Source organism: Canis aureus, chromosome 18, assembly GCF_053574225.1.
Source record: "Canis aureus isolate CA01 chromosome 18, VMU_Caureus_v.1.0, whole genome shotgun sequence".
NCBI lineage: Eukaryota > Metazoa > Chordata > Mammalia > Carnivora > Canidae > Canis > Canis aureus.
In genome coordinates, this window is record NC_135628.1 from 16284311 (window position 1) to 16302308 (window position 17998).

Consider the following 17998-nt stretch of genomic DNA (forward strand, 5'->3'; position numbering starts at 1 on the left):
CACTGTCATTCTACATGTGACACTGGGTGGACTCCACCAAGGGACTCAGCTCTGATCTCTTCGCTTGATCTCCCTGGTTCCTGACACAGAACAACGCAATTGTAAATCCTCAGTAACTGCTAGCTGGAGGGAGGGAATGATTTTCTCTGTATAAACCCTGCCTACCAGTCACTCATTCCAGTAGGACCCGTGATTGCCTTGGTGTCACCAGAAGAAACTACTGTGTCTTAACGCTGCAACAACTTTCTATCTGTAGTACCTTAATCAAGGCTCTCAGGGCCCCAGTTTCCTTATCTGTAAGGAAGCTATAGGAGGGTTAGCTATAGGATTGGTAAAATCTCTCCCCTCCACGAAGTCCAGGAGTCTAATATGTGGCAAAACCACGTTGGAGAGAGCTGGGACGAGCCCCTAGCAATGGGCTAGAACAGGGTTGTAAATTGCACGTCTTCAGCCTCCGTGTGAAAGCGCGTGGCCACAGATACGGTTTGCTTTGATACTATCTCTGGTGAGGGACCGTGGAGAAGTCATCTTATCGCGGCTCTAGGCTCGTGGAGGGGACAGCTGCTGGGAGGAAGTGGGCGTGGCGATTTCACACCTCCTCCCCCTCCCCCCTCCCGCCCCCCCAGCTTCCTTGTTTGGAGTAAACTTTGGCAGCATCTGACCGGCTCGGATGTTTGCTTTTCCATCTGTTGATGTGCTTCTTGGGAGCTCTCCCGCCTGCCAGAGAAAACATCTCGAAGAAGCACGACGCCAGATCCCAGCCGTTCCCCTGAGTCCCCAAACCCCACCAGCCCCCAGAGAGGGGAAGGCCAAGTTGTGAGACCAAACCGGCGTGCGCGCGGGCTGCGGCGGCCGCAGAGCCCCGGGCGGAGGAGGCAGGGAGCTCGGCACCGGCACCCGCACCCGCACCCGCGCCCAGCCCGCGCCCAGCCCGCGCCCAGCCCGCGCCCAGCCCGCCCCCCGCTCCGGGCGCCCCTCGCGCCCACCTGCAGCCCCGCGGCGGGGATGGGGCGGCGGCGCCTTGCCCTGACCGCGCCGCGCTCCTAGCGCCTGGGCGGACTCGCGGCCGGAGCGTCGGGCTCGCAGCGGGCGGCGGGGCCCGGGACGGCGGGGACCGCGCGGAGGGACGCCGCGGCCGAGCCATGACGGACGCCAGCAACAGGAAAGAGGGCTTCAAAAAATGCCGGAGCGCCACTTTCAGCATCGATGGCTACAGCTTCACCATCGGTGAGAACTTTCCACCCTCCGGCCCGCCCCAGCCGGGCGGCGGGGTCCTCCCTAAGCAGGGGCTGGGGCGCTCGGGGGCGGGCGGGGGGGCGGGTCCCCCAGGCCCCCAGCGCCGCCGACCGTCTGCAGGGTCCCGGCTTTCCGCGCCGCTCGGTTCCCTTGCTGCGAGCTCAGCAGCGCACACCCGAGAGGAGCGGTGGGGACGCGGGCTTGGAGGCGGAGGGATGGAGAGGTCGGGGACGGGGCTCGGGGCGCCGCAGGACTGCAGTCGGAAAGCCCCGGGGAAGCCTTGGGCACAGACAGGGGCCGAGGCAGAGCCGCACGGGACACGGAAGGGCACACCTGGAGGTCGGGTCAGAGACCCATAGCCAGAGAGGTGGGGGGGGGGGGCGGGGGGTGACGGAAACGCGGGGTGCAGAGGCTGAGACAGGTGCGCAGAGGGAGAGGCAGACCGAAGGGCAGTTTCCACCGGGGGAAAGGGACACAGACACAGAGAAGGGCGGGTGAGGGAGATGGGGAGGGCGGGAGGGCGGGAGGGGGAGGCGGAGGAGCGCCAGACCCGCAGGGTGCGGGCTCCCAGGGAGGCAGGGACGCGTGTATCGTGTTCCTGAAATAGTCGAGAGAAAGCGGCCCGCGGTCCTCGGGACTCCCTGTGGCTCCCCGTTTTCTTTCCTTCTCCAACCTGTTACCTAGAGGAGTACCAGAGGGTGTGTTAGAGCCAGGACTGCAGGGCTCTGACCCTCTGGTGGCTGATTTCGAAGAGAACAGTTCTCCAAGCTTTCCCTACCGGTCCCAAGCTGTGCACTGTTTTGAAACAAGTGGCCAGAGGTTGCCTCCTCATCTTCCCAAGAGGTGGGCAAAGCCGGGGGTGGGTGGGGGGGGGGCTTCCTTTCTGGAATGTCAGAGTTTGGAGAACAACAGGGCAAAGCCAGGTGCCAAGGAGCTGCTCCAGCATTTCTACTTCTGTCTATGCTCAGGTTATTGTGGCTTCAAATCTGAACTGAACCTCCAAATCTTTGAAAATGAAGGGTGTGTTAATTTGCTCTTTGGTGGGCTGCATTCACTCCTCACCCGGTAGCAAGAAATTGCCAGAGGGGCAAGAAGAAACCAGTGGGGAGGAACTTATCTTAGGAACTCCTTTGTTCCTTTTAATGAAGTGGCCCAAGATTTCTGGGGCTCGGACTGAACAACGCATTGCTTCCAGAATTAAGTCTGAACTACTTAGCCTGTTTCCTAAGACTCCCCATTCTGGCTTGAGCTAGCCTTTCCTGCCTCAACTGTCACTTTAAACCCGTGTCTTCCACAGAATTATCATTGCTTGCCCTTCCTCAAATCCCAGGCTCAGAGCCTTCCATCTGGCTGTTTCATCAACCAGGAATGCCATTTCCCTAACTCTGCGTTGAGAAACCTTGTCTCCCCTGCCTCTTGCTCACTGGCCACCTCCTCTGCTGTCCTTCTATCAGGAAGACGTTCTCTCTCTGCACTCCCTTGGCCTCATCATCCTTTGTGAGAGTTCACACCCTGCCCTGAATCACTTATTCAGGCGCCTATGAAACTCTGTATAATTTATCTTTCACCTTCTAATGGTGATGGTGGCTGCTTGGGGAGTTTTTGTAGAAATGAATTTAATGTTGCCAATGGCAACATTAAAAGGCTATTATCTTTAAATCATTAAAAGGCCATTGCCATGTTAATGTTAGTTTTCTTGAATCTGATAAGAGACTTCTAAAAGTGGTTTTTAAAGCTTTACCTAGTAGTTCCCTGTGAGGTCTTCTGAAAAGTGTGGCTTCTAAAATCCAGGTCCTCCCCCACCTAACCCCTTCCATCCTTTTTGCTCCTGTACTCACTAGAAGAAATGGTTTAGCACATTGGTATGGTCTGCTAGTTAGAAGGGACCTCAAAAGTGAGCTGCTCACTTCCTGGTGAGCGAGCCGCTAGCTTATTTCAGATCTCTGGACATTTATTCAGATACTCCTTTCCATCTGTCCTTCTTCCCTGCTTTCTTCAACAAATGCTTATTGAATTTTACTGCATTAAAAGATACAATTTAGCGCTATGCCTGCCACACAGTGCACATTCAATCAATGGCAATTGTAATTATTCAAGGCCCTAAGCTAATATCATGGGGGTAGGTTATGAAGATAAATCAGACTTAGAACTTGGTATTCAAGGAATTTGTGCTCTTGAGGTGATGTGACCTGTCCATACATGACTTTTTATTAGGTAGAAACTAGTAAATACCTTAAGAGACATGTTAGAAATTTTAGGCCAATATAAACATTTGAGAAAACACAAATAATCGAAAAGGAAGAAGAAAATCACTTGTAATGTTATCACCCAATGCTAAATATTATTAACATATATTTATATACTCAGTACTTTTTTGTGTGTATATAGTTTTTAAAACAAAATGCAATCATAATATTTGATAATCTATTTAAAATCTTATTAGCTTTGCTTCATGCTATATTTAAAGCATTTATTTAATCAGTTTCCTATTGTTGGTTATTTAGTGTCTTTTGATTTTTTGCCATAATAGTGAAAAAGGACTAAATCTTTGAGAACATCCGTAAATACTTCTGAAGATACATTTCTAGAAGTATGATTGCTTTGTCTATGACTCTGTATATTTTTAGGGATTTTAAAACACATTTATTGTTCGACTAACCTCTGCAAATACCTGCTTATACTCCTACAGCAGTTTATCAAGCTGCTCATACACTCACATGAATACCAGACACTATAGTTTCAAAAAAAAGTTGCTGGTTCGAGAGGTGGACAGAAGAATCTCAATTTCACATGTTATTTCACTTCTTTTGTAAAATTATATTTTTATTTCCTTTGCCTATATGTTTTTCCTCTGGGTGATTTTATAATTTATTTTAATTTACAGGTGGTCTTAGTGCATAGTAGTATATGCTAATTATACACAGAACTAATATATTAATTATAGATAACATATAAATATAATACTATATATTAATTATATAATATATACTTACTGTATATTAATCACATAATTATATAATTAATATATATCAATGATATACATTGTATATGCACATGTAGGCATGGAGCCTTGAACTTATGACCCTGAGATCAAGACCTGAGCCAAGACTCCTTAACTGACTCAGTCACTTAGGTGCCCCAACGCATATATACATATATGTTTCTGTGTGTGTGTGTGTGTGTGTATATGTGTGAATATATACATATCTAGATGACCCTTGAACAACACAAGTTTGAACTGCACAGGTCCACTTATACATGAATATTTTCCAGTAAATACAGTATAGTACAGTACAATGTATTTTCTCTTTGTTATGATGATCTTAATAACATTTTCTTTTTCTCTACCTTAGTTTATTGACAAAATATAGCATGTTGTACATATAACATACAAAATGTATGTTAGTCCACTGTTTATGCTATCAACAAAGCTTCTAGTCAACAGTAGGCTATTAGTAGTTAAGTTTTTAGGTAATCTAAGTTATATGTGGATTTTCAATTGTGTAGTGTACTGATGCCTTTAACCCCTACATATTCAAGGGAGCCTTACTCTCTCTCTCTCCCTTTCCTCTCTCTTTCTTTCTATGTCTGTGTGCATGCGTGTGTGTGTATAATATTTGTAAGTGCTGTGTTATGTATATTATAAATATTTCTCCCAGGAAGGAGGACTCCTATTCCTGCCAGCATCAGTGTGTGGCAGTGAAGACTTGCTTTGAAACATACAGATATCTGTAGTCCACACCCATGGTTGCCAGTGTTAGGGAAAAAAAATTTCTCTACCCTCTAAGATTCTTATAGCTGAACTAAGAATCAAACTTACATGAGACAGATAAACAGAAGAAAATCAAATTTAATTATGTACATACTGGGAATCCTCATAGACATGAGATTCCAAAGATAGTCAGACAAAATGAAATACGTATGTCATCCTGAACTGAGGAGAAAGAGGTAGGGGTCTGAAACTTCAAAGGGAAGGAAAGCAATTAACAAGAAGATGGAAAAGAGTAAATGTTTGCTAAACAAATGTTTGTTTCCTTGTTTCAGAAACAAGGGAGCATAGAGAGGAATTTTAACAAATCAACTTTGCTAAGTTTCTCCCTATCTACTACCCCTTAGTTCATATTTAAAAAATTTTTTTTTTATTATTTATTCATGATAGTCATAGAGAGAGGAGAGAGAGGCAGAGACACAGACAGAAGGAGAAGCGGGCTCCATGCCGGGAGCCCGACACGGGACTCGATCCCGGGACTCTGGGATTGCGCCCTGGGCCAAAGGCAGGCGCCAAACCAGCGAGCCACCCAGGGATCCCCCCCACCCTTAGTTATATTATAATGTAGTTATCCGTGGTTCTCTTCCTGGAGCAGGTACTCTAAATTCTTTTAGGCAGTTGGGTGGAGTGGGGGTGGAGGGGGAAATCTAAGTTTCTTTCTTTTTCTTTTTTTAACTTTTTATTTATTTATGATAGTCACAGAGAGAGAGAGAGAGGCAGAGACATAGGCAGAGGGAGAAGCAGGCTCCATGCACCGGGAGCCCGACGTGGGATTCGATCCCGGATCTCCAGGATTGCGCCCTGGGCCAAAGGCAGGCGCTAAACCGCTGCGCCACCCAGGGATCCCTCTAAGTTTCTTTCTAAGTCTTTTGGGCCTTGATTGTTTTCAGCTTGAAATAATTTGCATGCCAAAGTAGCACATTTTGGGGTGACCTGCCCTTGGCCCTTACACCAACTAGTCACATGGTTTCTCCAGGGTGAAGTAAGTAGACAGTCCCTCTCTTAGTCTTCCGTTCAAAGTGAAGTATGTCTGCAAAAACCAAAAACAACTCTTCTTTTAAAACCAACTGAGTGGGCCTCTCTTAATCTCTTTTGGTACTCCTCACCACTTATTCTACAGATGAGAAAATGGGGCTCCAAGAGGGCTCTCACTTCCCTTCTCCCCTCAGTGATCATCTCTAGGGTGTCAGAAGAAATAGGTGAAGCCAAGGGCTAGGAGGATATGAAGTTGGTGGGGTATATGGCAAAGAAGCTACTTTCTTAAAAAATGAACCTGGTGGTGTGGAAAATTCTAGGCCTGTACTGAAACGGTGTTGCTAACAGAGGGATGTGTTTCCTGTAGCAACTGCCATTAGCTCCCATGCCCTATGTTTCTCTCTGTGAGGTTGTCCCAGAGGAGGAAACATAAGGGTCCCCTAGACAGCAAAGGCCCAGGGGGCTGGGAGTGAGGGTTCCTGTTCTGCTCTTGGATTGTGGGAGCTGGGAACCCATGCTAAGTGGAGGAGGCCTGCTAATGGATGCTTCTGTCACAGGGCTTCTGGTGGGGTAGCAGGACTCCATGGTAAATGAGGCCAGGGTGACTTGGCTGTATGCCCTGGGAGTGGGGCCCACTCACCAGCCTAGGCGTAGAGGCCCCTGGTCACCCTTGGTGCATATGGCTCAGAGTTTTCTCAGTCCAGGGTGGACTCAGTGCTCATGACTTGTCTGCTTTCCACCTGCCTGTCGGTCTGGGTGGAGGCAAGACCTTCACACTTGTGAAATGGGGAGTGTGAGTCTCAGTTATGGAACTGTGGTGAGAATCAGGTGAAGTTATGCAAGAAAAAATTGCTTTAACTCTAAAATGCCATCAAAAAACTTCTTGTTATTAGGAAGACTTCATACTTATTAAAAATCGTGCCCCCCTCTTGACAGCATTTACACTCCAACAAAGGGCAGATGTATCGTGAGCTTGAGGAATGAGGCCCTCACGATGGGGTTCTGATTGTCAGCCAGCAACCCTAGTACACAGTGTTAGAGATGTGTGTTTGCAGAGATGTTGCATTTGTTTTGTTTTTTTGTTTTTTTTGTTTTTTTTTTAAGATTTATTTATTTATGATAGACACAGAGAGAAAGAGAGAGGCAGAGACACAGGAGGAGGGAGAAGCAGGCTCCATGCTGGGAGCCCGACGTGGGACTTGATCCCGGGACTCCAGGATCGCACCCTGGGCCAAAGGCAGGCACTAAACCGCTGAGCCACCCAGGGATCCCCGAGAGGTTGCATTTGTAGTGAGAAACCCTGAGCTTTGGAGTCACACAAATACTTATTGCACTGGCTAGGCAAGTCAGTCAGCTTTTCTGAGCCTCAGTTTTCCTCTTAGAACGAATGGAGTAGTATCACCTTCCTTGTGGGTGGATCACATCCTGGACAGTGATGTGCCATGCGCGGTGCCTGGCTGTCACACTGTGTGTCTTTGCTCACTGTTGCTTTCCTTCACCTGAAATTATGCTGTGGCTAGAGCTGGCTCTGGCCAGGAATGGATGAGGGTTGGTGGTATGGTCTTGAGGGTTTGCGGGTGTGCTCTGGAGCAGGTTCAGCGATAGGTCAGCCTGTACTGGTGTGGGAGTGGCACCAGGAAGCCCTGTACAACCATGCTGGTCCCCGGCACCAGACAGGAACACGAGCTAAGTGTTCATTGGGCACTCTTCTGCCATCCTATGGACTGACACTCCTCCCTGGGCCACACGGTGTACCTGGAAAGTTTACCCAGCCTCCTTGGACCTGGAAAGAATCCACCTGGAGCCATGGGGAAATTGGAGTAGTTCCAGCATTGCAGGAATGTCTTTCTGAGCCAGGCCTGTGGATCTGTCCCGGGACATAGAAGGAAAAGGGGACCAGAATGGTTATTAGAGTTTGGAATAGAACTAGCTCTGGAATTAGTCACTTGGGGTTCACAGTATGAACCCCATCTTCCTTTGGTTGTGATATTGGAGAGGTGGCATCACATGGTTGCAGTTCAGTGTCCTAAGCTACGTTGCTGGATTGGAACATTAAATGAGATAAAATGCAAGTAGAGCTCCTAGGCATTGTCTTAGGCCATTTGGGTTGCTGTAACAGAATACCACAGACCCGGTGGCCTAAACAGCAGAAATTGATTTCTCACAGTTCTGGAGGCTGGAAGGCACCAACAGATTTGGTGTCTGGGGAGGGCCTGCTTCCTGGTTCATAGATGGCCATTTTCTCTCTGTGTCCTCACATGACAGAAAGGTCAAGAGACCTCTCCGGCATCTCTTTTATAAGGGTGCTAATCCTATTTATGAGGGCTCTACCCTCATGACCTTAATTACTGCCCAAACGCCCCACCTCCTAATATCATCACATTGGGGGTTAGTGTTCAACATATAGATTTTGGGGGGCACAATCTACAGCACTATTATTATTGGAAGTTAATAAACATCTGCTGAATATAGCACTGAACCAGACTCTGTGGAAGGGCAGGGGAAACCATGGGGGAAAATGCCTAGTATGATAGAAAACACACACTGGACTCAGAATTGGGAGTTGGGGTTAGTTTCTTACTAACTTCGCTCTTTAATCCTGGATGAATCACTTACCATGGGCATCAGTTTCTCCATCTGTAAATGAACTGGTTGAGTAAGGAAATCTCTGTGGTTCCTGCCACTTGGGAAGGAGGTGAGCCTTGAGTCCTAAGGGCCATCATAACTTTCTCAGAGTGGGAAGGTGCAGGGGAATGGCTAAATGAGGTGCACTGGGATTTCTGGTGAAAGATGCTTCACAGAGTTCAGTGCAAAGTAGAGGTAAATTGGATGTAAGACTAGCGAAGGGTTAAAATTATTCTCGGAGTAAGTAACCTAGATTGTGTGTAAGTAATTTGGTGTGGTAATTCTGATTCACAGTGAGTTTGATAACCACTGAGCTTAGACTCAAGGGAGGAAGCAAAGGCAAGTGACCATGATATCAAATCCTAGTGGGAAATGGAACAAATGGGTGGAGATTTCCAAGTGTGTGTTTGTCAGCAAGGTTAGGTCCATTCTGATGGTATAGGAAGCCTTCATGGCTTCAATTCACGTTCCTAGATTTGTTTATTATGAACAATAAATGTGATAATAGATAGTAGTTATGGGAGCATCTAGCATGGGTTCTGCTTCATAAACGCTTACTGGTTTTGAGAGGAGGTATGTACAGAGGTTAAGAGCATGGATTCTGGAACTTGACTACCTTGCTTTGAATTTTGGGTTCAGAGTTTTTTAGCTGTGTGATCTTGGACAAGTTACCATCCAAGAACATCTCGATGTGCTCATCTTTTAAATGGAGATAATTATATTACCTGTCTCCTGGGGTGTTGGAAGATTAAATGAGTTAATGTACATCAAGCACTCCAAACAGCATGTGGTACATAGTAAGTTCTGTATAAATGTTTATTATAATATTTTTATGTTATTATTATATTCATAATATATATCCATAATGATAATATATTTCTACAATAATATTATTATCATGAGGTTAATGGTAATAACCAACTCTCAGGCCTGCTTGATCAAATACTTATATGTACTATTCTTTGAAAAGCTGTAATTATGGAAAAGCTGTAATTATGACCTTGAGCTTCTGTTTTCTGATGTTCAGAATTGGCATTTCTTACCAAAGGCATTCACTTTTGTGTCCTTGGGCATTGGTGTCCTGATGCTGTGTAGTTATTCTCGAAGAATTTATGGTGGACCTACAAATGCTCCCATCTTCTCAACCAATTTGTCATCTTTTAGGATTTAGTGTGTCACTTGTGATGGCTTTGCAACACGAGTCCCTAATTTCTAGGCCCTTTTTTAGATGGTTATTTCTCCCAGGCCAGGATGGTAGGTAGAAAGGAAGATAATATAGGAGACCTGGGCTCTAGGCCCAGTGCTGGCTCATCCTGTCCCTGTGACTGTTGGAAAGATCATGAATTTCTTTGAACCTCAGTTTCCGCATTTGGAAACGGGCATAACAGTTCCTTCTTTGTTGTGTTGGGAGAGTTCAATAGGATGAAGAATGTAAGAACCTAGCTCACTCTAGGTGCCCAATAATTGGTAGCTGTTCGTTGTGATGATGGAGAGGCCCTGCAATCAGGGAATGGGCAAGTCTCCCAGGCCCACAGCTGCTTTCCTGGATGGTGCTTGCCAGCCTGCCCCCTGGCTGCCTCCCACAGACCCCCACCAGACACTTATGATGAGTGCTGGCAGGGCTGCAAGGCTGTCTTTGTTTTAGGATAGGATTTTTGACCAGGCTGGTATCCGGAATGCCTGCCTTACCCCAGCCCAGCGCTTCCAGCAGGGTCTGGGTAATTGGTGCCAGCTGCTCTGGGGAGAGCTGCTTGGCACTTCCTGTGCCATTTGGTGGGCAGGCTCTGGAGTGTGGTGGGAGCTTGGCCTGAGAACCAGGGCTTCCCCAAGGAGCCCTGGGGAAGTGGGGCTTGGAAGCAAAGTTACTGGAAGTTGGTTTTTATTTATGGAAGGGCAGTATCTGCTGGACAAAGGTCCAAACTACTCAAGACTCCATCCATGAAGATCAGTCCACACGTGCTGCTATGGAGATTTGTTTCTCTGGGAGGAAATCATGTTAATTGATTGGCTTTTCCTTTCTGCTTCTCTAGTGTGCTTTTTCTCTTCTTGATGATGGCATAGAGTGACTCAGGTGTGATTCCATGAGCTTGGAAAAGAACATAAGAGAAGGATTAGCTATCTTGGACTTGCATCATTACTAATCACCAGCATTTGTTTAGCATTTAAGAAAGGGCCTTTAAGGTTGTTTAATTCAGCTTTTGTAAGTGGGGTTGCAGATGGAGTAGTCCCTGATGAGTGAGGGTTTCAATGCAGGCCTTAAGGGTTCAGGTCTAGTCCTCTTTACTATTTTATTATTTTTTGGGTTAAAATGCTGTGCTGGATCTGCTGAATTATATATTTTATTCATTAGACATATTGTCTATTGGAGATCATCTCAAAGAATTATTGTAGTGTATAAAGTAGAAAGAATGTTCCTTCTTTATTTTTGGACAAATCAGAAGTTGAATTGATTAGCTCTGATGTTCACCATTTATGAGATATTTGACCACTCTCTTTACCTTTCTGAACCTTATGAAATAGGAATAATAATATCTATATATGATTATGACATTTATATAGTGCTGGCCCAGTAATGAGACCACCCCAGATGCTTATAAATCTTATTTCGTTTACCTTCTCTTTTCTCTTTCCTTAGTTCATGCCAAGCCTGAAGGTATTTGGCTGGCTTTGATGCTTACCTTGTGGTCACAAAGTATAGCTCATTGTGTCTAGTGACTCATCTTTCTTAAACAGTTGGAAGTTACTTTAGATTTTCAAGTTTTGTTAAGTCAGTAAGTTTTGAAGGGGAATCCAACATCTCTTAAGGAGGGAACCAGCAGGAGTCTGTGCTGAAGCAGATCCTAACCATCTGCTGCGCCCCAGGGAAACCCAACCTTCCAATGAGATGCCTTTTCTTCCTTTCTCATCTGGGTCATTCATGAGGTCAACTGTTTAAGACAGTGAGAAAAGTTTAAAAGATGCAGAATTTAGGCCATTTGTGTAAGAATTTAAGCCTAGTCTTAGAGACAGTTTCAAAGAGGTTGTTTTTTTGGGGTGATAATGCAGTTATGCAAGTTGTTATCCCCATGTTGTTGATGATAATAACAAGGTTTTGCTATTTGTGAAACACTTTTCCAAGCACCAACTTATTTGGTTGACCAGTAACCTTGCAGGAGAACTATGAGCAGCTCCATATTGTAGGTGGAGAAACTGGGGCTTCAAGAAATTTGAGTGCCTTGTTTCAGAACAGTGACTCAAATCCAGTTTCTGCATTTCAGAAAGCTCAGGCATCTGAAGCAGAAATTTGGGAACCTAAGATTCCTTTTCCTGCATCCTCATCCCCATCTCATCTAATTAGCCATCATGTCCTGTTGATTTTCTTCCCTAAACTCATTCTGCTTTTTTTTTTTTTTTTTTTTTTTTAAGTAGTCTTCATGCTCAATGAGGGACTTGAATTCAGGACTCTGAGATCAAGAGTCATATACTCTACTAACTGAGCCAGCCAGGTGCCCCTCTAAACTCTTTCCTATTCATACTTTCCCTTCCATCTCCCCTGCCGTAGTTCAGACCTCCTCTTCTCCTACTGAGTTCCAATATTGCAATATTTCCAATTGGCCTCCCCTCCACATTCTTCTCAACACAGCAGCTAGAATGTTCTTTTGGAGCATACAACTGATCTCTCTGCCCTTCAGTTTGAAACTGTCCAGTATGAGACTTATGGGGAAAAGGCAGAGTAGGAAGATCCTAACTTCACCTGTCCCATAGATACAACTAGAAAACACCCACATCAGTGTAAATAACCCAGAAAATGACCCAAAGATGGGCAGAACAGACTCTCCACAGCTAAATGTAGAGAAGAAGACACATTAGAGGGAGTAGAAAAGGCAGAGATGCAAATGGGAGCTCAGTGGGCCCACAGGGACTGTCTACAGGAGGGAGAGATGTTTCAGACTCAAAGAGAGGAAGGAAACAGACCCTCACATCAGGGACCCCAGGTACTAGGAACTTGCATGGAGAAGATGAATCTCCATAATATTTGACTTTGAAAACCAGAGGGGTGAAATTTCATTAATTGTTGTTATAACAGTGAGGCTTAACACCTGGAACTTTAAAAATCAGTAGACTGGGCTCTGGGAGAGCTGGAAGGGGGATAGGAAACTGAATCCCTGCCCTTAAAGAGACAGCACAATCGTCCTGCTGAGATACAGCATAGAAGCAGCAATTTGAAAAACACCTGGAGTATGAAGGGAGGAGATTTGTTTACTAATCTTAGAGCATGTGTTGGAGGGACAGGGATCATTCAGAGACTCCTCTAGGAACAAAGGAGCTGGTGGGCACCGTTTTGCTCCCCTGCCCCTTGCCTAGACACACACAGACACCTGCAGGAACCAGTGTGATGCCAACACTCACTACCTAACTTGCTAACACTGCTCACTCTGCTCCTGTGTGCTTCTGTGGATCCACCCCTCTCACCTCCCCTATACACCTCCTGTCCCTGGACCTTTCTGGCACCATGCACCTTGCCCCCATGCTCTCCTGAGGACTTCTCCCCTCTAGTCATGCAGCAGGAGTTTTCTAAAGTAGCTCTGGGTCTCCTACAAAAAGACCTATGCAAATCTTGTTAACACTGCATACCCTGCCCCCATGTTCTCCTGCAATCCTTTGCCCTCCAATACACTCTTGGCCAAAGCCCATTTAAAGTGGTGCCATAAGCCTAGCAGTGTGCAAGCAGCGTTGACAGGGGACAGTATAACTCCAAAGTGACTCCTGCTCTGGGGAGATAACCGTACACACCAGTCCATCTGTAACCCCATCAGTGGGCTAAGGACAGACATCTGGTCAGACTACAGGTGCTGCCCCAAAATGAAGGCTTCTTAAGAGACAACACAGGAAAAGTACCCTGTAGTTCAGTGCTACTGCATCTCTGGTGAATGCCTGGTCTGACTCACGTCAAGCCCAAGCAGCCTCACAACTGGCCCACTAACATGGAGACAAAACCCTGCTGACATCAGGCAAAAAGAGACCTTGAAGTCAACTGGACTGAAGGCAAATGCAGCTCAGCGACAACACAATGTGCATAAGAGACATCCCTGAAGCACCAGGTTCTGGTAAACAGGGATACATTGCTTTGCAGGGCACCACAGGATCTCTTCTTTATCAGGCCACTACTGTAAGAGCAGAAGAAGTAGCTGACTTTCCTAACACAGAAACAGACACACAGAGTTAGACAAAATGAGAAGACATAGGAATATGTCCAAAATGAAAGATTAGGACAAAATCATAGCAAGAGAGCTAAATGGAATGGAGATAAGTACATGCCTGATAGAGAACTTAAAGCAAAAGTAATAAATATATTCACTGGACTTGACAAGAGTGGAGGACCTCAATGAGACCCTCAACAAAGTGATTGAAAACATAAAAAAGAACCAATCAGAGATGAAGAACTCAATAACTGAAGTTAAAAATACACTAGATAGAACAAATGGTAGAGGAAGCAGAAGAATGGATCAGCAACCTGGAGGATAGAGTAATGGAGAGAACAGGAGAGAGAAAAAAATAATAAAAAATGAAAATAGACTTAGGGACCTCAGTGACACTATCAAATGTAATAAAATTCACATTGTGGTATCCTAGAAGAAGAGAGAGAAAAGAGGACAGAAAATGTATTTGAAAAAATAAGAGCTGAAAATCTTCTGAATCTAGGGAAGGAACAGAAATCCAGATATGGGAGGCACAGAGAGACCCCAACAAAATCAACCCAAAGAGTTCAATACCAACACACAGTAATTAAAATGGCAAAAAGTAATGATAAAGAGGGAATTTTAAAGCAGCAAGAGAAAAGAAAACAGTTACATACAAGGGAAACCTTATAAGGCCATTAGTGGATTTTTTTTTTTTTTTTTTAGCAGAAATACTACACACCAGAAAGGAATGCCATGATAGATTCAAAATGCTAAAAGTACCTGCAGCCAAGAATACTCTATCCAGCAAGGCTATCATTCAGAATGGAAGGAGAGATAAAACGTTTTCCAAACAAACAAAAGTTAGAGGGATTTCTGACCACTAAACCAATCCTACAGGAAATGTTAAAGGGAAATTTTTGCGTGGGAAGGAAAGAACATAAATGGAAGTAAGAAAAGTAGTAAGCACAAAAGCAGTAAAATTAAGTATATTTATATATATCAGTCAAGGGATTCATAAAATAAAGAGATGTAAGATAATGATATCATTTATCTAAAACGACAGAGGACGAGAATAAAGAATGAGTTCAAACTTAAGCAACCATCAACTTAAAATAGACTGCTATATGCATAAGATGTTATATATAAACTGAGTGGTAACCACAAATTAAAAACCAGTAATAGACTGGGAAAAAAATAAAGAGAAAGGAATCTCAAGAAAGCCAGCAAATCATGACAGAAAAGAACAAGAGAAGAAAGGAACAGAACTACAAAAACAACCATAAAACAAGTAACAAAATGGCAAAAAATAAACACATATCTATAAATAATTACTTTAAATGTAAATGGACTAAATGCTCTAATAAAAGACATAAAGTGAACGAGTAGTTAAAAAAGCAAGACTCAATTATATGTGAGACTCATTTCACATCCAAAGGCAGATGCAGTTTGAAAGTGAAGGGATAGAAAAGCATTTATTCATGCAAATGGAAGTGAAAATAAAGCTGGGGTATCAATAGTTAGACAAAATGGACTTTAAGATAAAGACTGTAACAAGAGACAAAGAAGGATACTATATAATCATAAAGGAAACAATCCAATAAAGAGATATAACAATTGTAAATATTTATGCACTCAACATGGAAAGACCCAACTACATAATGAAGCTATTAATAAACACAAAGAAAGTAAGTGATTGCAATACAATAATAATAGGTGACTTTATAACCCCTGTTACATCAATGGATGGATCATCCAAACAGAAAACCAACAAGGAAACAATGGCTTTGAATGACATTGGATTAAATGAATCTAACAGATATATTCAGAATATACCATCCTAAAACTGAAGAATACACAGTCTTTTCAGGTGCGCATGGAACATTATCCAGAATAGATCACATATTGTGCCACAAAACAAGTCTCAACATATTTAAAAAGATCAAAGTCATTCTATGCATCTTTTCTGACCACAACACTATGAAATTAGAAATCAACCAAAAGAAAAAATCTGGAAAGAACACAAATACATGAAGGTTAAATAACATGCTACTAAACAATGACTGGGTCAACCAAGAAATCAAAGAAGAAATAAAAAAAAATACATGAAGACAAGTGAAAATGAGAATACAACAGTCCAAAACCTTTGAGATGCAGCAAAAGCTGTTGTAAGAGGGAAGTTTATATTGATACAGACCTACCTATAGAAGTGAGAAAAATCTCAAATAAACGATCTAGCCTTATACCTAAAGGAGCTAGAAAAAGAAGAACAAACAAAACCCCAACTATCAGAAGGAAGGAAATGATAAAGATCAGAGTAGAAATGAATGAAATAGAAACTAAAGAAACCAATAGGATAGATCAATGATACCAGGAGCGGGTTTTTTTAAGAAGATCAACAAAATTGATAAACCTTTAGCTCAACTCATTAAAAAAAAAAAGTGAGAGAGTGTGAGAGAGAACTCAAATAAACAAAGTCAGAAATAAAAGAGGAGAAATAACAACTGACACCACAGAAGTACAAAGGATCATAAGAGAATATTTTGAAAAATTATATGCCAACACACTGGACAACCTAGAAGAAATGGGTAAGTTCCTAGAAACATATAAACTACCAAAACTGAAGCAGGAAGAAATAGAAAATTTGAACAGACTGATCACCAGCAATAAAATTGAAGCAGTAATAAAAAAAAACTCCTAACAAACAAAAGTCCAGGACCAGATGGCTTCACAGGTAAATTCTACCAAACATTTATAGAAGAGTTAATACCTATTCTTTTCAAACTATTCTAAAAAATAGAAGAGGAAGGAAAGCTTCTAAATGTATATTGTGAGGCCAACATTAACCTGATACCAAAACGAGATAAAGACATTACAAAAAAGAGGAAGTACAGGCCAATATTTCTTATGAACATAGATGCAAAAAAAAAAAAAAAAAAAAAAAAAAAAAACCTCAACCAAATATTGGGAAATCTAATTATACATTAAAAAATCATTCAATATGATCAAGTGATATTTATTCCCAAGATACAAGTGTGGCTCAATATTTGTAAATCAATCAACATGATACATTGCACTAAAGAGAAAGGATGAAAATATGATCATTTCAATAGATGCAGAAAAAGCATTTGATTAGGTACAACATTCATTCATTACACAAACCCTAAACAAAGTAGGTCTAGAGAGAATATACCTCAACATTATAAAGGCTATATGTGAAAAACCCACAGCTAACATCATACTCAATGGTGAAAAAATGAGAGCTTTTCCACTAAGATCAGGATCAAGACAAGGATGCCTACTCTCACCACTTTTATTCAACTTAGTATTGAACTAAGTACTAGCCATAGCAATCAGACAAAAAAATAAAATAAAATAAAATAAAATAAAATAAAATACATCCAAATTGGTAAGGAAGAAGCAAAACTTTCACTTTCTGCAAATGACATGGCATTGTATATAGAAAATCCTAAAGACTCCACCAAAAAACTGCCAGAACTAATAAATGAATTCAGTTAGGCTTCTGAATACACAATCAATATATAGAAATCCATTGCATTTTTATACACTAATAATGAAGAAGCCAAAGAGAAATTAAGAAAACAATCCCGTGTACAATTGCACCAAAATAATATATACCTAGGAATAAACTTAACCAAGGAGATAAAAGACCTACACTCTTAAAACTATAAAACATTGATGAAAGAAATTGAAGACAACACAAACAAATGGAAAGATATTCCATGCTCATGGATTTGAAGAAAAAATATTAAAATGTCCATGCTACCCAGAACAATCTACAAATTTAATGCAATCCTATCAAAATACCAACAGCATTTTTCACAAAACCAGAACAAATAATTCTAAAATTTGTATGGAACTACAAAAGACCCTGACTAGCCAAAACAATCTTGAAAAAGAACAAAATTGGAGGCATCAAAATCTCAGATTTCAAGATACAAGGCTATAGCAATCAAAGCAGTATGATACTGGCACAAAAATAGACACATAGATCAATAGAACAGAATAGAGAGCCCAGGGATAAACCCATGTATATATGTCAATAATCTTTGACAAAGGAGGCAAGAATATACAGTGGGAAAAAGACAGCCTCTTCAACAAATCGTGTTGGGAAAATTAGACAGCAACATGCAGAAGTATACTGGACCACTTTCTTAACCATACACAAAAATATACTCGAAATGGGTTAAGGACCTAAATGTGAGACCTGAAA

At 42.9% G+C, this 17998-nt stretch overlaps 1 protein-coding gene across 4 annotated transcripts in view; it reads left to right on the forward strand.

The window, feature by feature from the left end:
- The first annotated feature begins 1127 nt into the window (after positions 1–1127).
- The window catches only part of PDE1C (phosphodiesterase 1C), a 482957-nt gene continuing 466086 nt past the window's right edge, over positions 1128–17998 (forward strand). For all 4 annotated transcript variants that reach the window (XM_077856290.1, XM_077856292.1, XM_077856291.1 and 1 more), the window contains exon 1: positions 1128–1227. In XM_077856290.1, coding sequence (XP_077712416.1) covers positions 1143–1227 — 85 coding nt within the window. In that variant the 5' untranslated portion in view covers positions 1128–1142. The remainder of the gene's footprint in view (positions 1228–17998) is intronic.